The 26,818-nt window shown below is 41.1% G+C and overlaps 1 protein-coding gene across 4 annotated transcripts in view; it reads left to right on the top strand.

Annotated features, from left to right (window-relative positions):
* Positions 1–26,818, top strand: part of LOC119480532 (sodium channel protein type 4 subunit alpha-like) — a 189,087-nt gene that overhangs the window by 96,732 nt on the left and 65,537 nt on the right. For all 4 annotated transcript variants that reach the window (XR_005204947.1, XM_037756862.1, XM_037756863.1 and 1 more), the window contains 10 exons: positions 3,912–4,053; positions 5,456–5,653; positions 6,834–7,016; positions 7,093–7,350; positions 8,334–8,459; positions 13,685–13,805; positions 14,781–15,019; positions 24,811–24,984; positions 26,068–26,229; positions 26,325–26,519. Coding sequence is in view for 3 of the 4 variants with exons in the window: in XM_037756862.1 (XP_037612790.1) it covers positions 3,912–4,053; positions 5,456–5,653; positions 6,834–7,016; positions 7,093–7,350; positions 8,334–8,459; positions 13,685–13,805; positions 14,781–15,019; positions 24,811–24,984; positions 26,068–26,229; positions 26,325–26,519 (1,798 nt within the window). In the remaining variant the exon portion in view is untranslated. The remainder of the gene's footprint in view (positions 1–3,911; positions 4,054–5,455; positions 5,654–6,833; positions 7,017–7,092; positions 7,351–8,333; positions 8,460–13,684; positions 13,806–14,780; positions 15,020–24,810; positions 24,985–26,067; positions 26,230–26,324; positions 26,520–26,818) is intronic.

Below are 26,818 nucleotides of genomic sequence, written 5' to 3'. Positions count from 1 at the left end.
ACGCTTGAAAGGTCAACTCCCCGAGCTTTGTGGCGGCAGATTCATACTCAGAAGCTGCTTTTGTGTTGTATTGTATTAAAAAGGCTTTTGTTATTCGCTGTGAGATAAGATGGAACTTCAAGGACAAGCTGGTGCCAGAGCTGCTCTTTATATGAATATACACAACATATATATATAGTATGTTATGCGTACATGGCGACATAAAGGAAAATAAATATATATTTAGGGTCAATTAAAGGGAGGTTCAAAGAACAGATGACGTGATGCATGAATGAAAGTGTAGTCCAGAGGTCAGCAACCTGCGTCTCTTCAGCTCCGCTCCAGTGACTCCCTGTGGACTTTAAACATGGAAATGAAGAACTGTTTAGTGTTTACATTTTCATTTTATTGATCATTGTTGTAGGTCTATGGCACGACGGTACGACGCACTATTAGGGCCACATCGAGAAAAACAAAAATCTGAGATTTACAGAATAAAGTCATAATATTATAAAGTAGTAATTTTAAGTATTATTTTCTTTTGTCTCGTTAAGTTATGACTTTATTCTCGTTATATTCCAACTTTTTTCTTGTAAAGTTACGACTTCTTTATCGTAATATAATGACTTTTTTCTTGTTAAGTTATAATTTTATTCTGGTAATATTACGACTTTTTTCTCGTAAGATTAAAAAAAAAATTCTCGTAAAGTTATGACTTTATTCTCGTAACATTACGACTTTCTTCTCGTAAAGTTACGACTTTTTTATCATAATATTACGACTTTTTTATCGTAAAGTTACGACTTTATTCTCATAATATAACGACTTTTATCTCGTAAAGTTATAACTTTATTCTCGTAATATTACGACTTTTTTCTCGTAAAGTTATGACTTTATTCTCGTAATATTACGACTTCTTTTCTCGTAATATTCTGACTTTATTCTGTAAATCTCAGATGTTTTTTCCCTCAATGTGGCCCTAATACTCGTAGTACATTGTCTCTTTGTCCCTCACTGCATTAGACTTATATACTATATACTTAGACTATAAACTGTGTTACCTTCATCACAATGATCAGGTGTTTTGCGTCTCCAGACAGATTTTTTTTGCCTAAAATGTCTCTTTTGATAGTAAAGGTTGTTGACCCCTGGTGTTGGGTATACATAATTAAAATAATAACAACAAGCAATGGAAATAGATTATATCCTATTTATAAAAATAACTGTAAAATTATCTGCAAAATGCATTTTATAATATTAATTACTGAACAACTACCACACTCTCAGGTGATTATTATGCATTTTTTTATAACCATATTTATACTGCATCTTTTTTCATTTTCATTGCATTAACTTTGCTAGCAAATTCCAATTAGCAGCTCCCACCAGATGTGGTGCAGAGGTGATAATAAATACAGGCAGGTTGACCGCTGAGTCAGTGGGAGCCGCTGCTTAAAAGCATCCCAGCTGCTGCTGCAGTGACAGCGGCGGCGGCGTTGGCGTTGGCGGTGCCAGCCGTGGCGGGGTCACCACAGTGGTGCTCGCGACTGCATGGTTGTCGGTTTGAATCCCCAGATAGCGTCTGCACAGCGGGCAACCTTTTCTGTGACTCAGCATGAGGCTCCTTCTGTGACTCAGAGCTTTGTTCAACCAGAGGTTTGTTCACGCTGCTGCTTGTGTGTTCGTGGTTCTGTTAAGGTCACCCTTCTTCTTCTTCTTCGTGCATCATAACTCCTCCACTCACTCCACACAGGCTAGAGGTTCAACACACACAAAAACACTTGTTTCTTTGGTCGCCGCTGTGGCTGGAAAGTTTACTTTGTGTTCTGGACTTTACATACATCTCCCACTGAAGACTGTTTTGCTCAAATCTGCACATCAAATTAAATCAGTTAAATCAATTTTAACCCTCTGAGACCCACGATAGACTGTCTTCTTTAGGGGGTCCAGGGGGTGTTTAGGGGGAGATAGCAGGTCAACAGTAGATGTCACATAGAAGTGGTGAACATCATCTGAAAGCTGGAACCTGATGATTAATCTGAGATAATGCTCAGCGCTGAGTGTCAAGTTGTTCTAGTCATTCATCAGAAATAAACATGTGTGAAAGTGTATAAAGGATTATAACACGATGATAGAAGTATATGATGAGCATCCCCATGCTCTGTTATGTCTCATAAGTTGTTGAGACATAATAGAGCATAAGTTGACGAGGAAGTTGATTTACCTCAAAATAAATGATCCTCTGATTTACAGACGTCTCTTTATAAATCCATGACAACAGACACATTGGCGTTTTCAGTCCAAAATGGCGGCAGCTGTTGTCAAAAAAAGCACCAGAGTTTCGCCTCTTTGCTTCTAAACTCTTTGATCTGTGAACTTCTTCCACATCTGGAATTGGAAAATTATTTTTGTTCTGTTCTGAAATTTAAAATACAAATTTGAGTCACTATGAAAAAATGTGTTTAGAACAATCCAGCGTTCGTTATACAGTCATCTTATACAGTCATCTTATACAGTCATCTGCAGGTCAAAGGATTCTTTTCAGGTTGCTATAAAACTCTGACCTTTGACCTCCTGGCTGTTGTCTTCTCCTAACGTTGGTTGTCTGTCTCTGAGAGATGTTGTGGGCAGAAAGCAGCAGATGTAAACTGCAGCCCTCCCTCCCTCCCTCCCTCCACTGACCAGCGGATCAGATGTGACTGCGTGGGCGTGCGATGAATGTGATAGGATATGAATGTGGAATATCAATTATGATGAACGCCGTCCCGGCGTTATCTGTTCCGTCTCCGCGGTGACACGCGTGGGCGGGTCCCGGTCGCATGGCGATAGCAAGCCTTCAGTCGTAAACAGTGATGAGGAAACAGAGCCGGTGTCTGTGTCAGGGAGAGATGGACGGACGGATGTTTTCAACTGGATGATTGAAATGTCTCGGCTCTCATAATGTTCCTACACCCACCTTCTGCACAAACCTGTGGTGTTAGATCTACCAAAGAAAAACAGTAGTTGTAGTTATATAACCACACACCGCCTGATTACTATGGAGGACGGAAGCTGCCAAAATCAAAAAAGGAATAAATAAATAAACAAATGACTCAATAATTAAATAAATATTCCATTAAATGTACCAAAAATAATATTAAAAGTAAATGTAGACATTGATTAATTGATAAAATGTGACATAAATCAATATGTCTGTTTTAATTTGCTTCTTTATTTACCTTTGTATTAATTCCCCTATCTAGACTCTTCTGTTTAAATTTCCTTTTTATTCATTTATTGATCCATCTATTTATTTATTTATTATAAATAAGTTTGGGGACATAAATAGGGAGGGAAATGCAAATGAATGCATAAGTAAATAAATCAATACATACAATTTAGTAATGAATAAATAAAATAAAATAATTAATTTAAAATAATGCAAAGATAAATAAATAAATAAATGAACATATAAATGAATTAACTAATAATTTAATTAATTAATTAATTAATTAATTAATTAATTAATTAATAAAAGGGAAACTTAAATAGAAGAGTATATATAGTGGAATTAATACAAAGGTAAATAAGGAAGCAAATTAAAACAAAAAAATGCCAATTTATGTCACATTTTATAAATTAATGAATGCCTACATTTATTTTTAATATTATTTTTAGTACATTTAAGGGCTTATTTATTTATAGAGTTATTTGTTGTTTTTATTTTTATTTTTTATAAGTACAAGCACAAATACCACAGTCTAAAAATACACGTGCACCATGTAGTGTTACAGTGTAGAACAGTTCTAATCACAGAAGTAAAGTGATTGGATGTGTCTGTATGAACTCACACGACCCCGTGGATCCCCAACTCTGGTCATGATGGCAGACGACGTCCTTTCAGATTCTGGTCACGTTATATAAGACCTGGTGTGTTTGTGTTTGTGTTGCAGGAAGTGCCCAGATGGGTTTGACTGTCTGAAGGCGGGAAGGAACCCCAACTACGGCTACACCAGCTTCGACAGCTTCGGCTGGGCCTTCCTGTCCTTGTTTCGCCTGATGACACAAGACTACTGGGAAAACCTCTACCACCAGGTAACGTTTATACGAGACGACGGACGTCTGGTCTCAACATTTGAAGTAGTTTCAAATAAATAAATGACTCGATAAATAAATAAATATGTCATTAAATGCAGCAAAAATAATATAAAAAATAAATATAGCCATTAATGAATTGATAAAATGTGACATGAATTGATATTTCTGTTTTAATTTGCTTCTTTATTTATTTATCTTTGTATTCATTTCCTTATTTATTTGCTTTTATGTTTAATTGTCCTATTTATTTATTCATGTATTTATTTTTATTAATCTTTTTAAATTATTTATTAATTTATTAATTTATTTTTTATTTATTTATTTTTACATTCATTTTTCATTTATTTCTAAATGTGTGTATTTATTCATGTATTTATTTGTATTTACTTTTTTAATTGTTTTATATTTATTTTTAAATGTGTGTATTTATGCATATATTTATTTTTGCATTTATTTTATATTTATTATAAAATATGTGTATTTATAAATTTTTTTATGAATTTCTTTATTTATTTTTGCACAATTTTCTCTTTGCATTTTATCCCTTAATTATTCACCCAAACGTTTTCTGTATTCTTTTCTTTACACGTTTCTTTTTAAAAAAAATTATGCATGTCTGCCTCATTATGCAAATGAGGGGTCCAAAGATAAAATAAATAAAATATAAATGCAAAAATAAATGAATAAATGAAAAGTAAATGCCCAAATGGATAAATTAAAATGAATAAAAATAAATACATAAATAATTAAAAGGGAAAATTAAACAGAAGACTAAATACATACTTAATTAATACACAGCTAAATAAATAAAGAAGCAAATTAAAACAGATATATCAATTTATGTCACATTTTATCAATTCATTAATAGCTACATTTATTTTTAATAATATTTTTGCTGCATTTATTAACATATTTATTGAGTCATTTATTAATTTACTCATTTATTTTTTGATTTTAGCAGGTACCATCCTCCATAATTTAATGGGTAAATAATGTTGTAATTCCATCTTTACTAAGAGGAAAAGATTATTTAGAACTGTATCTTTGATTGATGCTCACTTCTAGTGTCTATTTATGTGAATATTAACTGTAAATCTAAATATGAGTGGAAACCTGAAAACAGTCTACAGAAGCGTTGCTGCGGCTCCCAGAGCTCATTGCTGTGAACACATGGCAAGAATTGAAGGTAATCCAACATTTGATCAGCTCCTCTCTTCTCTCATGTGGTTTTTGGCAGCTGGACAGTAAGAGGACACTGTTTAGAGAGTTTTTAGTGACTAAAGCAAACTGAAAGTGTAAAAGCGAGGGGGACATGTCCCCTCTGTCCCCAGTAGAAATGTCACCCTGGCGTTTCTGTGCCTGTAAGGACATTGTGTTCTGTTCACATTTATTTGTGCAGACGCTGCGTTCGGCCGGTAAGACCTACATGGTGTTTTTCGTGGTGGTGATCTTCCTGGGCTCCTTCTACCTGGTCAACCTCATCCTGGCCGTGGTCGCCATGGCGTACGAGGAGCAGAACCAGGCGACCATCGCAGAGGCCTGCCAGAAAGAGCGGGAGTTTCAGGTGGCCATGGAGCGGCTGAAGAAGGAGCAACAGGTAAAAGAGATGCCATATAACTAGAATTATCTGGGTTTACTCTACAGCTGCTATAGACCAATCCAGGGAAACACCGGAAGAAACCAAGTCACCATTACTGCGCTGGCGTCTCCCTACAATACACACACGTTTGAATGCAAGCTGTCCTTAGAAGTGTTCAGTTTAGATCAGTCTAGGAGACGGAAAGAACCGGAGCAGTTCTCAGCGGCCTAACGTTAGCCTGACATGGTGAAACAAGGAACATCAGCTAAGTTAACACTGCTTAGTGCGATCAATTAACTAGTGGACTAGTAGCGGCAGAACGCCGCCGGGGAGCAGATGGAGAGCTCGGCTCTGCTGGTGCAGCCTTGGGCCTCGCTGCCTCAGCTGTCCAGGACTACGATGCTGCGGCCCCGACGTGCTGCTGCACTTTGCTCACCAGGGACCGGATCCCGGTACGAAGGGACGTGCTGCTGCAGGGGCTGCACGGCGGGGAGGATGTTCCCTCTGTGACGTACCGGGTGCTGCGTCACCCCTCGTTGGACTGACAGGCTTCTAGTGACACGTTACGCTCACACGAGGTCCGTTCATCTAGACCGCAGTGATTGTTTTTAATAAATCTTTTAAGCCGTCGTGTTCTGCTTACTTTTCCGTTGAACACAACAACGTTGGTGTTTCTCCGAGGCGGTGTGATACTCCCACACAGTCCACGTTTACTTTCACTTTTATTTGTAAACGAACCACATGTGCGCACGGCGCCCACCGTCATGCCAGAAGCGTGTCCGCTTCGGGTTACTGTTGTCAGAGACCGGCCGCAAATAACCAACACATTTAGTCGGCACAAAATTACTGCAACACAACAGATAAACATCGGCCGATACAGATGTTGGGCTAATAAATCGGTGCATCCTTAGTATTTCCCTAAATGTTGAGACACCTCATATGTAGGCCAGACAGACATCTCCCTGACGATTACTGTGCACAAATGTACTGTAACTACGTAGCCTACTTAGGCCTCAAGAGTCCTTCTGGTGCCGGCAGACATAGAAACCTCCCGGCAGGACGCACTTTGCGAGCGCACAAGAGTATCACCAGCGCTGCTACAATTCCATCCAATGGGAAACACTGCAAACCTTTGTTTACTGGATATCGATAGTTTGTCGTATTTTATCTGACGCACTCTCTGCGTCTCTTCCACCAGGTTGCCGCGCAGAAAATTCTCGACTCGGATTCGCTGATGTCACCGGAACTCTCCCCGTTCGGCCTGCCATTGGACAGCATGGAGGAGCGGAGGCGGAGTCAGGCGCTGGTGGGCGTGGCCGAGGTGGAGGTGAACCTGTCGGAGGAGAAGCTGCTGCAGGTGGACATGACGGAGGGGGGGAAGGTAAGGGAAGACCAACCTGTCCTTGTTATTTTTGTTGTAACGCAGTCAGAGTAACATCATCTACGTCCTCCTGCAGCCGCTCCACCCTCTCCTCGCTCGATCTTTCTCCACGAGGACGCGGCGAAGCAGTCAGGTGTCCTCCATCTTCAACTTCCGTTTGAGGAGCCGGGGGTCGGAGGGGGAGATGGCCGATGACGAGTACAGCGTCCCGGGTGACGTGATGGAGGGCGTCGGGGGTCGGACCTACAGCGGCGGGACCTTCAGTGGCATCCTGCCCCACCCGTGGCCCAAACGACGACCGAGCACCTACAGCAACGCCAGCAGGAACTCCCAGGTGACACCATGAGATTAGACTGTTAAATACATTATTATGAGATGAAATGAGATATCAAAATGTGAATAAAAATGAGAATAGATTAGACTGTTAGATGAATAAATAGTTTGGGGTTACACTTTTGTTAGGCGAGATGAGGTTAGGTGAGATTGAAATGATATTACATTATGTTGAGACGAAATAATGCAGATTTATCTTATCTCTTATCCCCTCATTTGCATAATGAGGCAGAAATGCATAAAGAAAAGAATACAGAAATAAATAAGTTTGGGGAAATAAATAAGGGGTGAAATGCAAAGGAAAAATTATGCATCACTAACTAAATAAATAATTACACACATTTAAAAATAAATGTAAAATAAATAAGTAATAAATGCAAAAATAGAGAAATGCATAAATACATGAATAAATACACACATTTAGAAATAAATTAAAAATGTATGCAAAAATAAATAAATAAAAAATAAATTACAAAATTAATAAATAATTTAAAAAGATTAATAAAAATAAATACATGAATAAATAAATAGGACAATTAAAAAGAAAAGCAAATAAATAAGGAAATTAATACAAAAATAAATAAATTAAGAAGCAAATTTAAACAGAAATATCAATTTATGTCATATAAATGTACCTTAAAGGGAGATTAGTCAAGTATTTAATACTCTTATCAACATGGGAGTGGACAAATATGCTGCTTTATGTAAATGTATGTATATATTTATTATTGGAAATCAATTAACAACACAAAACAATGACAGATATTCATATATATGCATTTTCTAGTTTGATATGATACAGTATCTTCACTCGAGCTTTAAAACTGAGCCGCTACAACCTAAAAATTGCAAGTTGCGTTAATGCGTAAAAACACATCTGGCGAGTGGCGGTGGTTAACTTTGGACCCTGATTGTAAATCTCTGCGGTGTTTATAAAATGTCTCCACACATATTCATATTTAATCTCTCTGTTTGTGCGTTCAGGTGTTTTATCCGACTCTGAACGTCAACGGGAAACTGTTTGTTGCCATGGACCAGAACGGGGTTTCCCCACCGCCGCTGCAGGGCCAGCTGCCTGCCTGCACCATGGAGAAGGTCAAGGAGGAGAGCGTGAGTACTCTGTGTGTGTGCGTGTGTGTGCGTGTGTGTGTGTGTGTGTGTGTGTGTGTGTGTGTGTGTGTGTGTGCGTGCGTGCGTGTGTGTGTGTGTGCGTGTGCGTGTGTGTGTGTGTGTCCGTCGCAGTGGAAACAATGGAGAACACTGCCGCCGTTCAACACTCAGACATGTGAATTATGAATCAGCGCTTTGCATAACTCCACTCTGATATCATGGGCTAAACACACACACACACACACACACACACTCATGGTGTCATAGGTATGGCATCAGGGACTAAAGCCTCACATACCAGAACAGGCATGTTACTGAGGTGTCCTTCCTTTATGCACACACACCTCATTCTTTGAATAACCAGCTAATACGGGTTAATTTAAGACCACACAACATCTGTTTGGTTCCGTCAGAGGTCGGAGAACAGATGTTTTGAATGCCTAACTGTCTGTTAGTTAGTGGAGGCAGAAATAAAAATGTGGGTAAATGGTCGGGGAGTCTGGTTGGAGCTGAGGTTGGACGAGCAAGTTGACGACGACCATGACTGAGTTTGACCGGCTGAGAGTCCCGTCAATTTAAACCCCCATCAGAACTTTTCTCAGACTTTTTTCACACATTTTTGGGACATTTTCCAAAACAAATTTGGACATTTTTTACACATTTTCCAAACATTTTTTGGACATTTTCCAAAAACTATATTTGACATTTTTCACTCATTTTCCAAACATTCTTCAGAATTTTTTTCCACATTTCTTGGACATTTTTCTCACATTTTCCAAACGTCTTTTGGACATTTTTCACAAATTTTTCACACATCTTTCAGACAATTTCCAGTGTATTTGTATGATTGAAGCCAGCAATCTTCAGCTGAAACATACGGTTAGCTCGTAGGCTAATAGCGAACATTCCAGTAGCTAACGTTAGCCTGCAAGTAGCCCCATTCGTACGGTGACCAGACGTCCCGGTTAGTCCGGGACTGTCTCGGTTCCAAGGAAGGTGTCCCGAGTTCTAACAAATATCTGTAAAACACTCAAATTGTCCCGAATTCACCTCAATTAAATAATGATAACAATATTATACTTACATGGACGTTTATCGTTGTTTAACGTTGTTCTGTTCCACTCATTAATTCATTTGTGTGCACCAGATCAGTATACAGAGAGAGCCAGCACAGCGCACCCCGAATTCTCTAGCTAGATGTTGCGCGCTGTCAAGCTTCAATTACGCACGTGCACGGAACCAGCATCAGACCGTTGAACCACAGAACCCCTCCGTGTTTACGTGCACATCAAACGTGTCGTTTCGTTTCATTACACAGTTCCTTCTGCGCATCAACAGGCGTTCTGCTCCGGTTATAACTCCCTCAGGAACGTCCGTTCCTGTCAGTCTTTCACCCGGACGGTGTCTCCATCCTGGACAAAATATCCTCTGAGCTCCACACTAATATCCTGTGGATGATGTGATAGAGATTGTTTGGGTCCCAGACCGGGGAAACTCTCTACGGGACTCCCAAACTGAAAGACACAGGTGCACCAAGTTAGCACACGAGCGTCTTTAGATGTGAGAGGACTTCAGTCTTTTATAAGTCTTTTCAAAGTCTCCTAGTGTCTGGTAGGTATTCGTTTTATCTTCAAACTCACAGAAGACCCTTATAAAACCTGTAGCTGAAAGCCAGACGACTCCGTGTCACCAGGGATTACATTTATTTTAATACTTGTTTAGTTGCCTTTTCCCCATCAGACAGTAGGTTAGAGTATCATGAGGACAAACGCAGCAGCTCCACGCCTGGAGGTGTTCGTCACCTCCACCTGCTGACTACCAGCCCCGATACCTACACTGTTATATAACAAGAAGAAGAAGAAGAAGAAGGAGAAGCTGTTAAACAATTATATATAACAATTTATATTTCAATAACAGTGTTTGTTTATTACAACAGTTGTCAGGGTGAAGATGTATGGAGAACGGAAACTGCCAAAATTAAAAAATAATAAATAAATAATGACTCGATAAATAAATAAATATGCCATTAAATGTACCAAATATAATATTAAAAATAAGTGTAGGCATTAATTAATTGATAACATGTGACATAAATTGATATTTCTGTTTTAATTTGCTTATTTATTTTTTTACCTTTGTATTAACTCCCCTGTCTATCTACTTTTCTATTTCATTTTTTCATTTATTTGTTTATTTTGATTAACTTATAATTTGAATTTATTTTAAATGTTTTAAATTTCTTTTACTTTCAAATGATTTACAGCTGAAAAAAAAATCCTGCCTCACTCCTCCTTATTATCCACTCTATAATATTATTTATAACTGTGCTTATATAAATAAAAATTGCATCTTAAATATTTCTTTTGGTGTTGGACAGTGCTGGAAATGTATGGAGGACGGAACCTGCCAATGACAATAAATGACTGGATAAATAAATATATATATACCATTAAATGTACCAAGAATAATATTAAATACAACTGTAGGCATTCATTAATTGATAAAATGTGACATAGATTGATATTGTTTTAATGCTTATTTATTTATTTATTTATCTATCTACTCTTCTATTTTTTTCCATTTATTTATTTTATTAACTTTAAAATGTATTTATTTATTTATTATTTATTTATTTTTAAATTTGTATCCCCCCCTCCCCCCCTATTTATTTCCCCAAACTTATTTCTAAAAAATAAGTAGATACATAGGGGAATTAATACAAAGGTAAATAAATAAAGAAGCAAATTAAAACAGAAATATCAGTTTCTGACACATTTTATCAATTAATTAATGCTGTTTGTGGTACATTTATTTATTTATTTATTCATTTTAAATTTTGGCAGGTTCTGTCTTCCATACATGTGACCCCAAGACCTGATGGAATTAAATGCATTTTTTTCAATAAATTAGGAAGTCATTAGAGAAATTAAAAAAGCAAGTCTTCATGATTTTTAGATTAGATCCAACTTTATTATTAAACAAGTATATACAAGTACTGAGACAATGAATGAAAACTCCGGCACAGTTCTGAGGAGTTACTTCATGCTAAAATCTGCAGGAGTCGTGTTGGAGTTCAGTTTCTAGTTTCATGTTTGTTCTGCTTCCTCGTGTCCATGAAGAACACGGACCTGTCGTCCTGCTGCTCAGACTGATGGAGAGGCGAGTGGGAGGAGGAGGAGGGAGGGAGTGCACGCTTAGTTGCCACGGAAATGTTTCCACGGCAACCCACAGCAGCTAACGGAAGCTAAATTAGTGCACGGCTGGCTGCTGTGACAGTGTGTGTGTTCCCGATATATGTGTGTGCGTGTGTTGTCCTGGTGCTTCCCCGCCTGACACGCAGACAGGATGTAGGTGTTGTCGTGGGCGGCGACCTTCGGGCCCATGCGTCACGTCTCATTGGAGGAACATTTACCAGGAAGTGTTATGTAATCACACCTGAGCAAATTAGGTTCATCCAGGTTCATCTCTGAGATCTGAGAGGGTCGCCGCCGGGTTCATCTCTGAGAGGGCTGAGAGGGTTGCCGCTGGGTTCATCTTTATACGTTCAAGATGTTCAAACCTACAGAACTTTATTTCAAATGTAAGAGAGTAATTAAGGGAAAGATTATGGAGATATAAAAACACATCTAAAACAGTTCACGAGGATCTCAGCGGACAGCTAGCCGACTTCTTCACACATCTTTTGGACATTTTCCAAACATTTTCCAGATGTTTTTTTTATAGATCTTTCGGACATTTTTCTCAAAACATTTTCGAATATTTCTTTTTCACACATTTTTTAACATATTTTCCAAACATTTTCACACATTTTCTACACATTTTTGGGACATTTTTCACACATCTTTTGACAATTTCCAAACATTTTTTGGACAGTTTTAACACATTTTCCAAACATCTTTTGGACATTTTCCAGATATACTTTACACATTTTTTGAACATTTATTTTTCACACATTTTTTTACATATTTTCCAAAATTTTTCACACATTTTTTACACATTTTTTGGACACTTCTCACACATTTTCAGACATTTTCCAAACAATTTTTGGAAATTTTTACACATATTTTTTGGACATTTTTCACACGTCTTTCGAGCATTTTCCCCAAAATCTTTTGGACATTTTTGCAAACAATTTTGGGACATTTTCCACACATCTTTTGACAATTTCCAAATATTTTTTGGGCAGTTTTAACACATTTTTCACACATCTTTCGGACATTTTCCAAATATTTTTGCGACATTTTTCAGACATATTTTGGAAATGTCTTACACATCTTTTGGACATCTTTCAGACATTTTTTGGACATTTTTCAGGCAGGTTTTTTTTTTTTTTTTTTTTACATTTTTCACACATCTATTGGATATTTGTCACACATTTTTCAAATCATCCTTTTAGCTTTTTTGTACTTAATCAGATGTCATGTCAGCTTATGATTTTTAAGCTGTAGCTGGCTCAGTCTATGCAAATAATAACGTAACAATTAGGGCTGTAAAAGTTAACGCGTTAAGGCAAATTCGTTTAAACGCCACTAATTTCTTTAACCCATTAACGCAACTTGTGATTTTTAGGTTGTAGCGGCTCAGTTTTAAAGCTAGAGTGAAGATACTGGTATCATAGTAAACTATAAAACCTGATGAATCCATTGGTACCAACCATGTCAGACTAGCTCGTCATGAAGGAGGTTAAATAACGCAAACATTCATCACCAGGCATCTTGATCGTGTGCATTAGTTGCTGCCCAGAGCTAGTGACAACAGGAAAGGGTTAATTTTGTAGTTTAATTGAAGCATTTTGTTGGAGAGGTGACAGGTGAAGTGAAGACAGGTTTTAAGAGTTCAACCTTCATACAGCTCGTCTGACAGAAATATCCAGCCGTCACACACACAGCGGTGGCACGCTGATTTCTCTGATTCATTGAACAGCAGTCATCACCTGCTTATCTGTTGCCCTGGTGATAAGAGATGCACACACACACACACACACACACACACGCACACACACACACACACACACACAGGAAATCACAGCACTGTTTGACCCGTTTGACCTGACATAAATCTGTGTGTGTGTGTGATACTATCACCACGGTGACAGATAAGTGGATGACAGCTCATGCTCATGAATGAACCTTGAATATGTCTCTTTTACAGCATGTATGTCCTCTATGTTTGTATTTGAAGTGATGGTGTTTGTGTAAACAACGTCCTCCGTCTCTCTCCGTCAGGTCCCCACGTCCACCACAGAGCTCAGTACGATGCTGTTACCTCGTCCTTCGTCCACACAAGATTCAGTGCGGAGGGGGAGGGCGCTCAGCGCTGCCAGCTACCTCACGGACGCCATGGAAGGTGAGGAGCAACACCAGCAGCATGTTTGAATCACGGCTGTCAAAGTTAACGTGAAAATAACGCGTTAATGCAAATTTGTTTTAACACCACTAATTTCTTTTACGCATTAACGCAACTTGTAATTGTACTTGTAACTTGTAATATTTTCCAAAGTAAAAGTCCCTAAAAGTGTTTAATTCAACTTTTCCCCTTCATGGTCTAGTGTTAATAAAGTTCCTCATCCACTCCCAACTCCCCATTCACATTTAATGTGTAACCTTGTCTGACTCTTTACCTCAGTGTGTGTGTGTGTGTGTGTGTGTGTGTGTGTGTGTGTGTAACCATGTATTTGTCTGAATTTTGCATCCCAGTGAGTCTGCTAACACTGTGTGAATGTGTGTGTGTGTCGCTGCCCAAGCCAACCCCAGGGGGACGCCGGCTTTGTTTGAGCGAGAGAGTCGGAAAGGGAGAGAGACAGAGAGAGAGAGAGAGAGAGAGAGAGAGAGAGAGAGTTATGATCGTTACCCTCATTAACCGTGAGATCATTCCTGTGTGTTTGATGATATTCATGTATTCGATTTTTGGGTTCACATCTGTCCAGATCTGCATTCATGTGTGTTGTAAGTGTGTGTGTGTGTGTGTGTGTGTGTGGTAGGTCTGCTGAGTCACTGTCTCTTCCCTCGGCAGTCGCCGCTCTTAGAGAACAGATCATCATCACAGAGGAAAATACAGAAAGCCACTGCTGTCCTCCCTCCATCCATCTGTACACCCTTCATTCTCTCAGTCCCTCCTTTCCTTCATTCCTTTATTCCTTCCTTCCTTCCTTCCGTCTGTACTGTATGTATGTCCATCCAGGACATTCTTGTGAACGCGATATCTCTTTTTCATCTTAATCTTCATAATTCACTTTCTCATTGTCTATTAATTGATTCATTATTAATCTTATGATCTGTTATTTACCTGTACTTGTTGTGTTGTTTTGTCCCGGTGCTGCAGAGCTGGAGGAGGCCCATAAGAAATGCCACCCGTGCTGGTACGTGTTCGCCCACCAGTACCTGGTGTGGGAGTGCTCTCCCCGCTGGCTGAGGCTGAAGCAGCTGGTGAATATCATGGTGATGGACCCCTTCCTGGACCTCGCCATCACCGTCTGCATCGTCCTCAACACGCTCTTCATGGCCATGGAGCACTACCCCATGACCGACGAGTTCAACGGCATGCTGAGCATCGGAAACCTGGTAGGACAGAAGGATGGATGGAGGGATGGAATGATGTATGGATGGAGGGAGGGATGGATGGATGGAGACCGCTGTATGTGTCCCATCTGAAACGTCAAGCAACGATGTACTTTGTCACATCAGTCGTTAGCATCGTCAGTGCCATGAGTCACTTGATTTATTTACGTGAGTCGTTAGTATCGTCAGTCCCGTGAGTCATTAGCATCGTCAGTGCCATGAGTCACTTGATTTATTTACGTGAGTCGTTAGTTACGTGAGTCGTTAGTATCGTCAGTCCCGTGAGTCATTAGTATTGTAAGTCCCGTGAGTCGTTAGTATCGTCAGTTCCGTGAGTCACGTGAGTCGTTAGTATCGTCAGTTCCATGAGTCACGTGAGTCGTTAGTATCGTCAGTTCCGTGATTCACGTGAGTCGTTAGTATTGTCAGTTCCGTGAATTGTTAGTATTGTCAGTTCCGTGAGTCACTAGAGTCGTTAGTATCGTCAGTCCTGTGAGTCACGTGAGTCGTTAGTATTGTAAGTCCCGTGAGTCGTTAGTATTGTCAGTTTCGTGATTCACGTGAGTCGTTAGTATCGTCAGTCCTGTGAGTCACGTGAGTCGTTAGTATCGTCAGTCCCGTGAGTCACGTGAGTCGTTAGTATCGTCAGTCCTGTGAGTCACGTGAGTCGTTAGTATTGTAAGTCACGTGAGTCGTTAGTATTGTCAGTTCCGTGATTCACGTGAGTCGTTAGTATCGTCAGTCCCGTGAGTCACTAGAGTCGTTAGTATCGTCAGTCCTGTGAGTCACGTGAGTCGATAGTATCGTCAGTCCCGTGAGTCACGTGAGTCGTTAGTATCGTCAGTCCCGTGAGTCACGTGAGTCGTTAGTATCGTCAGTCCTGTGAGTCACGTGAGTCGTTAGTATTGTAAGTCACGTGAGTCGTTAGTATTGTCAGTTCCGTGATTCACGTGAGTCGTTAGTATCGTCAGTCCCGTGAGTCACTAGAGTCGTTAGTATTGTAAGTCACGTGAGTCGTTAGTATTGTCAGTTCCGTGATTCACGTGAGTCGTTAGTATCGTCAGTCCCGTGAGTCACTAGAGTCGTTAGTATCGTCAGTCCTGTGAGTCACGTGAGTCGTTAGTATTGTCAGTTTCGTGATTCACGTGAGTCGTTAGTATCGTCAGTCCCGTGAGTCACGTGAGTTGTTAGTATCGTCAGTCCCGTGAGTCACGTGAGTCGTTAGTATCGTCAGTCCCGTGAGTCACGTGAGTCGATAGTATCGTCAGTCCCGTGAGTCACGTGAGTCGATAGTATCGTCAGTCCCGTGAGTCACGTGAGCCTATTTGTAAGATTTACGAGCCGTTTGAGAATACGTTGTGTTGCACCATGTATAACATTTATAGTCACATGCCAAGTGGTAATACTCTGTGACATACTGATGTGAGACGTATTCTGATCGTTCAGTAAACCTGTAAATAAGAAGGCAGTAAAAACCAAGTGAAGTGAGTGTAGGGTTCACATTCAGAGGGTAGTGTATGTAACCACTGCAGACTCTGGACCAACAGTTGTCAGTTAACATTAATTTTCAAATCAAGTCTGCCTTGACTGGAAGCCCCTCCTCTGTACCCGCTTCCATGCAGAAACAAGTCATTTCATCTTCATCTGCACTGCACGACCTTTATCCAGAGATAGATTTGTGATTTGAGGTTTCTTAGTTTGAGAGGATTTGGTGCTCAGATGAAACTTCAGCCTCCGAAACGTTTCTTGGAAGAGCGGAGAGTAGAGCAGGAACGTCCTCACCAGGTGTTTACCGAGTTACCGTGTTTGGGCAATCAACAAACTGGAGGCGAGTTCAGGAAGGGTTTTGTGCCTGTTTGGGAAACGACCCCTCGGACCTTTGAGACCGCCTCAAACCCTTTTGTACGATATAAACACCTCAGGATTCAGAGAGAGTAAAATAGATTCCCGTGCTCCTCTAGTAGAATAAAGTGTGTGTTGTCTTTGTGTGCCGGTTGAGAGGCGAGGTGAGTTTCAGTATTAGAGCTGACAGAACCGGGTCGGACGGCTTTAAACCACCGTGACTAACTCCAGTGTTTGACCCTGCAGGTGTGCTGACGATCTGACAGGAGCTGATAGGTTGATGCAATATGGTAATTGGTTCACCTGAGGTGTGAACGGCTCGCGGGCAAAATCACCATGTTGATCACACCTGCCCCCACACACACACACACACACACACACACACACACACACGCACACACACACACACACTCGTACCTGCTCAGCAATGTCAGGTTTCCTCAGCTCAGGCTGCAGGCAGCTGTTTGGGGCAGGAAATGGTAATAAAGTGTATAAGTAGAAACAGTGGCTGTGGGTCGGCCTGCAGCGGTGGTGTTCAATCACTGGGTCCGGGCCTGAAGGCGGCCCGCTGTGAGAGCGTTACCTGGATCTAGATAGATGCTTTTATTAACCCTACGATGTCCCAGTTTTCAGTTACAGTGTATAGACGCCTCTTCTCAACACAGTGAGGAGACACACGTCAGCTAAAAGCACAATATCACTCTATATTTCAGCTGCTTGGCAGTAATGTTAGCTGACCAGACCAAGGTCTCTCCATGAATCAATGCTGATCCTAGTGTTGGCTTTTTCCTGCTTCAGCCTCCCGACCGCGGCCGGAGGGAACGGGGGAGACGCCGGAGTTTTGGTCGGAGACGATAACGTTTCTCTCTGCGGAGCCCCGTCACTTCACAAGACACGGGAAACCTCTGTTGGTCTGGAGGAGCTGCAGCAGTTATTTCTGCACAAACGTCCACTGAACATTCACTAGATATTCTCAGAGCTAAACTAACTCTTCTGCAGTGTAGAGTGAGCAGCATGCACGTGAGGTGAAGTGAGCTGAGTGAAGGCAGGCAGAGGAGCAGAGGAGCAGAGGAGCAGAGTACAGCAGAGACTCCAGTCCTGGAGACTAAAGCTACGGTCTCCCCCGCATCCTCCGACCGCGGCCAACACTGTTTAACAGACGGGCTTCACTAGATACAACCAACAGGTTTTGGTGCTCACTGTAGTTTGTGTTGGAGTCTGAGTCTGAACAGCGTAGACACATATTGCATATGCGAGCGCGCATGGGACACCGACCCGGGTGATTTATACGTGTAAGAAGTTACAAACATTCCCTTTAAGTGATAATTGGTTTGATTTATGAACCATTATATTCCACCTGGTCAACTGTCCAGACAGCTTCCACCCCGAGGAACATCCTTTACAGTACCAGCAGTTATATAACGTCCCTCTCGTGTCGCTGTCACCTCCTCTGCAGCTCGATGCAGACGTATACTTCTGTAGCGTAAACACTCTCTCCATTCAATTTAGAGCAGTTCAGGACTCAGATAAAGTCACGTCAAAGGGATCCGGTTGCAGTCTGGAGTCGCTGAGTTCTTTATAGGATAATTCCTCTAATCCTCACAGATGTTTACATAGCATTTAACTGGCCTTTCTGACGGACAGGAGAGCCAACGCTGTGTGTGTGTGTGTGTGTGTTACGTAAGGTAGCGGATCATGTTAGGACAGAATCAATGTCGACTAATGCTTTCGCTGTTTGGTTTTGTTTTTCGCGTGCTTCGTCAGCTCTGCTCTCCGGGTTTCACATGTCAATATTTGCATGTGTGTAAAGATCTAAAGGAAACATACCATTTAGTGGAGGCTTCTATCAATAGAGACGCACACAGCCTCTCAACCTGGAGCCTGTTTCCACACGTTTTGGTGTCTAAATGACTAATGGGGATACACTTTTTGAAACCGGTCCAGTATTGAGGGAGAGCGCTGCAGCCGCCAGGCGCTAAACCAGCTGTAATGTAATCATTTGGGGCAACCTGGTATCGTCAGTTAGCGTCCACTAGAAGTTCTTGTTTTTGCCACCGACAGGCTCAGATTGTTATTATCAGTGTCTGACAACATTATGGAAAGAACCCTACAGAGAAATAAAACCTTTTTGTTACACGTCTTTCTCTCTGGTCTCCCGCACGCTTCTTTGAAGGGAGATGGGGGGTCATCACTGCCGCCACCGCCACCGCCGCCCCAAAATCCATGCAACATCAAAGCGACTAGGCGTCTGTCTGAGCAAATTTTCTCTCATTTTCAGCAGATGTTATTCTTGTAACTCATAATCCTGAAGGACAGACAAATGTATCTGCAATTTGTGAAACTTGATGCTGCCATCTGCGTTTTAGACTCGCCGCGGCAGTCGGTGTTACACGCTGTTCAGCTATACACCATTTACATTACTTAAACGTGCGATGAATCGCATGATTGTCCGTAGTTAATCGTGATTTTGTAATTGCAAATTGACAGACTAATGTTACTTCGGTCGAAAAGGACAACTAGCTCGTTACCTAGCTGCTCTCCTCCCGGTGAAGTAGTCTCCTAGCGGCGACCCAGCACTGCTAAATCGAGGGCGTATAAATCTTTGGATGCCTATAGTTAACTATCCTTCAGTAAAGTCAGTCAAAAAGGGAGTTTCAGAGATGCAGAGAAAGGGTTGCTAATAGTTTAGCCTTCTGGTTAAGCCTCCAGTGTTTCCTTTGTTTAGCCTCCAGCTAACACCGTGACATCATCACGCTATATAAGGGTCTATTTGCCGCCACAACAGGCAGCAGCTCACAGCTCTAAGCAGCTATTGTGTCGATGAAAGCTTTCTACACGGCGCTCTCCGACTCCTCGTTCCCAACTGTCCCGCCCCAGACTCCGAGTCGTCCATTTCCTCCGAAGGACTTGAGGACCTTGCAGACCCCTGTTTTAACGAATGACTCTGCAGCCTCCCGGTCTTGTTAGTAAACTCTGTGAATGAAAAATGAGCCTCAAAGAGTGCTGTAATGAAGTTTCTCTGTAGAGGAAGAGACAGAGAGAGGACACGAGAGGATAAACTCAGTGTGTTGTGCCTCCCTGTGTGATCTGGCACAGTGTGAGCTCGTTGCCGGGCATCCTGGGAGTCCTCTGCTCTAACTGTTATCTAATTTGGTCAGCACTGTGCTGTCCTTGCTCAGGGGCACTGGGGCAGTGCTTGGGAAGGCTAAAACTTGGTGACTTGCAATGTATTTTAGGGGTTAGAAACCCATAGATATATATAAATACTTAGCTGCCGCGTTGGCCTTTGGATCATATGTCAACGTCGCCGCCATATTGGGGAGGTCAGACGTTAACACGACTAATTTCTTTAACACATTAACGCAATTTAGGAGGTTGTAGCCATGTCTCGATAAGGAGACTAAATAACGCTCCAGATACTGGTATCATAGGAAACTGTAAAACCTGATGAATCCATCGGTACCAACCATGTCAGACTAGCTGGTCATGAAGGAGGTTAAATAACGCTACGAACTTACGCTAAATTCTGTCGAGGAAAAACTGTCACGTCCATTTTCAAAGGAGTCCCTTGACCTCTGACCTCCAGATTAGTGAACGTGTGAGGGTTTTTGTCCGAAGAAATGTCAAAATAAAAGTCTGAAAAACATCCGAAAAAAGTTTGAAAAATGTCCGAAAATTGTTAAAAAAAAAAGTCCGAAAAAAAGTGACAAAAAGGCGGAAGAAAAGTCCGATCCTGGTATCATAGTAAACTATAAAACCTGATGAATCCATCGGTACCAACCAGGTCAGACTAGCTCGTTATGAAGGAGGTTAAATAACGCTCCAAACTGTCAACTGTCATGTCCATGTCCAAAGGGGTCCCTTGACCTCTGACCTCCAGATCAGTGAATGTAAATGGGTTCTATGGGTACCCACGAGTCTCCCCTTTACAGACATGCACACTTTATGATAATCACATGCAGTTTGGGGCAAGTCATAGTCAAGTCAGCACACTGACACACTGACAGCTGTTGTTGCCTGTTGGGCTGCAGTTTGACATGTTATGATTGATAACATGATTGATTGATACTTGATAAATCTCCCTTTAAGGTTCATTTTGAACAGATAAAAAATGTGCAATTAATTTGCTATTAATCATGGTCAATTGAGATTAAATATTTTAATCGATTACAGCAACGAGCTGTAATACGGCCGATCCCGATCTACGTCTATATATCTATGGAGAAACCTGCTACCTATGAGCGACTGAACAAAGAATGAATAATTTAGGTAAATAACTCCCTGAATGAAGTGAGTGCCTTTTAAATTCGTTAAGTAGAAATGGCTTTAAATCAGATTGATTTTAAAATTGATTAAATCTAGACTGTGTGTGTGTGTGTGTGTGTGTGTGTGTGTGTGCGTGCGTGCGTGCGTGCGTGCGTGCGTGCGTGCGTGCGTGCGTGCGTGCGTGCGTGCGTGCGTGTGTGTCCTGGTGCTTACTCATTATATCTGCTTAGTTGTGACAAAAATAATCACGTGTCTCCCACACACACACACACACACACACACACACACACACACACACACACAGAGTCCGTGTCATCCTCTCTCTGCTGATGTTACTGTTATTAGTGAGTGCTGATGTCGACATCCCCTGTTTGTGAGCCAGCAGTGACACACACACACACACGCACACACTTGCTGGTCAGAGTAGTTTTTCATCCCTCGGTCAGTGAATCAGAGACTTTGCGTCTGCAGAAACACACACAGAGTCCTCGGTGCTGAACACAGTGTCTGAACTTGAAACTCAAAAACACAACAGTTGGTAACGGCGGGTCCACACGACACCAGAACCAGCTGATTGTGGTCCTGATTCCTCCTGACCGTCGTCAGCAGAGCTCTGATTGTTTGATGGTTCTAAAGATCATCTTTCCCGATGTTCCTGTGGTGTGAAGTTAAGAGTGTAAATATTAAACCTGTTCAATAGGATCAGATCTCCTGTCCCTCCAGGATGTCGCAGGCTTGTTGGGGCCAAAAACAAAAACACCTCATTTTTGCGGCAGCTTTTCTAAAAAATTGCACTGCATTTGCAATGCTTTTAGATGTTATGTTGCTAGTGAAATATATATATATATATATATATATGTGTAAGGAATAATGTACAGAAAGCCGGTCATTGTTGTGAAAGAATCCCCGACTGGGGATTCTTTCACAACAATGACCCGCTCGCTGTACATTATTCTGCTTATTACACGGCTACCTACTGAAGAAATCAATATTTTGACTCCAAAAAGTCCGACATCAGAACTGCACCCATAGTAATGGTCTGTTGTACATAGCAATGGTCTGCTATACATAGCAATGGTCTGCTATACATAGCAATGGTCTGTTATACATAGCAATGGTCTGTTATACATAGCAACGGTCTGTTATACATAGCAACGCTCTCACAGAAATTACAGACCGCAGGACTCCGTGATTGACCAATCAGAATCGAGTATTTAACACAGCCGTGTAATAAAATAATAATGATTCATTAAAAATCATCAAATTCTGGCGGCCAAGCAACCGACCCGCTCTGCTCTACTCTGAATTATTTAAAATAATATATTCTTATTAATATTATTTCGGATCTGTATATTTTTCAAATTAATAAAAATAAAAAAATTATTTCAAAACATGAGATTATTTTAAAATATATATATTTTTTAAAAAGCTTTTAAACATAATTTCTTACAGTGGAGATTAAAAAAGCCTTCTGTATTAATTATGATAAATAATAAGGAGCTGTGATGTTTCCCTCAGCGGGCTGTTTGAGGCCAGAGGCTGCTGCTGATATTTGACAGCTGAACTGTGTTTAACTTCATTAACGTCACTCCGCTTGACGTCAACGCACCGCTGCACTGATCCGTAACACACCACCACGTTTAAAACACCGAAGCCCCAGCAGCAGCAGCACAGGCCGGATTCAAACCAGCACCCTCTCTGTGACGCCGACGCCTCCTCATCTGTTCAAGACTCACACTCTGAATCTCTGAGAGGCCGATTCATTTCACATTTTCCTCTTCTTTTCTCAACCTTTTTGTCCTGAGAGAGCCTCCTTCACCGACACATCAGCAGTAAGTGAGGGAGAGAGGCTCTCCTGATGTCAGTAATAATAACAGCGTGATTGTTGAGTAGCTAATCAACGCACTACAGAGTTAATGAGACCATGTGAGTGGATCCTCTGTGTGTGTGTGTGTGTGTGTGTGTGTGTGTTTGAGAGAGAGGTAACCCCAGAAAGAGCCTGATTTTGTGCTCCGAGACTAAAATAGTAAACCTCAGAACCAGGCGGTGACATACACCGATGCTGAAGAGCCTTAAACCTGCATTCTCTCTACCGGCCAGCAGGGGGCGACTCCTCTGGTTGTATAGAAGTCTATGAGCCTCCTTCTCTCTTGATTTATTACCTCAGTAAACATTGTAAACATGAGTTTATGGTCTCAATCTCTAGTTTCAAGTCTTCTTCAATACAGCATGATGTTCATTTAGTAGATGATGGTCCCATTTAGAGTCAGATAGACCATAAAGCAGGGATGCTTTAGGGTTAACCCTTTCACAGCGTTTTTTTCAGTTCATGAAAGTTAATTATAACATTTTTGGTCGCAAAAAAATATCTTACTTAGCGTTCGGTTGTACTTAGCTCCACCCTCTCATGTCACTTATGGTTGCAAAAAAACAGTCTGCTATACAGAGCAATGGTCTGTTATACATAGCAACAGTCTGCTATACATATAAACGGTCTGCTATACATATCAACGCAACACAATTTGGCAATGACCAAAATCAAGATGTCGACGGCCAAAATGCTGAACTGAAGGCTTCAGAACCGTAGTCCACAAACCAATGGGGGACGTCACGGTGGTCCCTTCTTATATACAGTCTATGGTCTTAATTCCCTGTTTTGGGAACACACACACTTCCTGTTAAACACAGACACACACACACAGACTGATAAACACACACACTCTCGCAAACACACGTGTGTCACGTAGCCGGTGTCACATCGAGGATCCCCTTCTATCTGGAACAAGAAGCAGGGAGAGAGGCTGCTGCTGCTGCTGCAAGGACACACACACATAAACACACACACACACACACTTTAAACACACACGTGATGTAAAGCAGATCGAGGCAAACCGTGGACAAGCTGAGGTCTGCAGAGAGAGAGGCTTAAAGGATCAAACCACTGGAGCAAACAGCTGAGAAAAGTGTTGTTCCCTAAAAAAAATCACCAAATCAGGAACTCGGCTGCTTCTGCAAGTCTGCCACTGAATTAAAAAACAACTGTGACAGCTGCAAACTGCAGAGAAGACCTGCTAAACATGGTGTCATACAAGAACACAAAGATGTTTGGGATCTGTCTCCTCTCAAGGCATTCACAGCAGGCGATGTGAGATGACGTGACATTAACATGTCAGAAAAACAGCCAGAAAAAAGTCAGAAAAAAAAGCAGAAGAAAGGCAGAAAAATGTCTGGAAAAACTGTGTATAAAACTATGTGTGCGTCTGCCAGGTGTTCTCGGGGATCTTCACAGCAGAGTTGGTGCTGAAGATCATCGCTCTGGACCCGTACTTTTCAGCAAAATAAAAACAGCTACATTCCTCATATACACCAAATTAAAATGTCAGAAAAAAGTCAGAAAAAAGCCCGGAAAAGGGCAAAAGAAAGGCAGAAGAAAAGTCCAAATAATATCCGAAAAAAGAGCAAAAAGTTGGTGCTCAAGATCAATGCTCTGGATCCGTACTTTTCAATAAAATAAAAACAATTACATTCTTCATATACACCAAATAAAGAGGTCCGAAAAATGTCCGAAAAAGTCTGAAAAAAGTTTAAAAAATGAACGAGAATTTTTCGGAAAAGCTGTGTCTAAAACTGTGTGTGTGTGTGTGTGTGTGTGTGTGTGTGTGTGTGTGCGTGTGTGTGTCTGCCAGGTGTTCTCGGGGATCTTCACAGCAGAGATGCTGCTGAAGATCATCGCTCTAGATCCGTACTACTACTTCCAGACGGGCTGGAACATCTTCGACAGCATCATCGTGTGCCTCAGCCTCATGGAGCTCGGCCTGTCCGACGTGGAGGGACTCAGCGTGCTGCGCTCCTTCAGACTGGTGACTCACACACACACTCAGACGACACTGTGTTATCATGATATCACCAAAACACCATCATACAGAGATGCTCCTCTTCATCAGCCCTTCAAAATCAGAGCTTCTGAAATCAAGTTTGAAATGAGTCATGTTTCAGTCACACTTTATAAAAACCATCATTTATGAATGTTTTATTTTATTTATTAACAGTCTATTGTTGCACATATAACATTTTATATACTATATTAAGTATTTGTTATTAATTACCAAATTATTTGTAAACCTTTAAACATCTCTAAACATTACATAGACAGATGGATCAGAAACCAGTTATTAACCTTTAACAAAGTATTAACTATCTATTTAAATAATGTTTATAGATGATTTACAAAGTAATTTCTTTAAGTATTCCTTCCTTCCTTCCTTCCTTCTTTCCTTCCCTCGTTGTCTCTTTATTTCTTCCTTTGTTGGTTAAAAAAACTCTTTTCCTTTTTTTATTTGCAATTTATGTAGTTACAGAGCATACGACAAAATATAATAAAATAAAAAATATGATAAAACAAAATAATAATCAAAGAAACAGAGGAGGAAAATAATAATAAATAAACTAAAATAAGTGATTGCACAAATATAAATTCATAGGATATATTCTTTCTTGTTGTTTTTTCCTAATTTTCATTCTCTTGTCTCTGATGTCGTTTTTCTTTCCCCTTTTTTTGCATTTTAAGAAATGATATAGTTACAACGCATACGACATAATACAATAAAATAATAAATAAGATAATAAGAATAATTAATAAAATAATAACCAAAGGAACAGAGGAAAAAAGTAATAATAAAAAAAGAATAAAAAGTAACAACCATAAAATGACAATTGAGAATGTAAATCATTTATTACATACGTAAATAGGTTCATTATAATAAGAATTTGTTTCCTCCATCGCCAACTTCATTAAATGGTCAAACTGTAAAATTAAAAATCTCAGACTACGAGAATAAAATGTGAAATGTAACTTTACCTGAGTAAAACTTCTCGGTAGAATTTGTTTTAAGGAGTACCCTTATTCTGAAATCCTGTCTCTTCCTGTCTCTCTTGGCGTCCAGCTTCGCGTGTTCAAGCTCGCTCGCTCGTGGCCGACCCTCAACACCCTGATCAAGATCATCGGCAACTCCATGGGCGCTCTGGGCAACCTGACGCTCGTCCTCGCCATCATCGTCTTCATCTTCGCCGTGGTCGGCATGCAGCTGTTTGGTAAAAACTACCAGGTAACGCCTCCGACCTCCGACCTCCGACCTCTGACCTCTGACCGAGATGCAGGCGTAGATTACATCACCCCCGATCTCCTCCTTCCTCCCTCCAGGACTGCGTGTGTAAGATCTCGAAGGACTGCGCTCTTCCTCGCTGGCACATGAAAGACTTCTTCCACTCCTTCCTCATCGTCTTCAGGGTGCTGTGCGGCGAGTGGATCGAGACCATGTGGGACTGCATGGAGGTGGCGGGTCAGCCGCTGTGCATCCTGGTCTTCATGCTGGTCATGGTCATCGGGAACCTGGTGGTGAGTGACCTTTGACCCTATGAATGAGTTGAGTGTGTTTTCAGGCCCCGCTGGAACTAAAGAACCGTCAGCCAAAGTCTGGACGTGTTTCTGTTTGTGGTTCTTCGTGATGGGAAAAGCTGCTTTTAACCGGATTGCCGGCGACCTTGAGGAGTGGAGGTCGTCGCTCTCGTTATTTTCTTATAAAAAATAAGGACTTTCCCAGAATGCAACAGGTCACAGGCTATGAAACTGACGAGCATCTCCGATTCTGTGAAACTGTTTTCTGGTGATTGGTACATCCGGGTGATGTGGTTAAA

This window comes from Sebastes umbrosus, chromosome 21 (assembly GCF_015220745.1).
Source record: "Sebastes umbrosus isolate fSebUmb1 chromosome 21, fSebUmb1.pri, whole genome shotgun sequence".
Taxonomy (NCBI): domain Eukaryota; kingdom Metazoa; phylum Chordata; class Actinopteri; order Perciformes; family Sebastidae; genus Sebastes; species Sebastes umbrosus.
The sequence above is the reverse complement of the archived record's forward strand: the minus strand, read 5'-3'. Positions and strand labels throughout refer to the sequence as shown.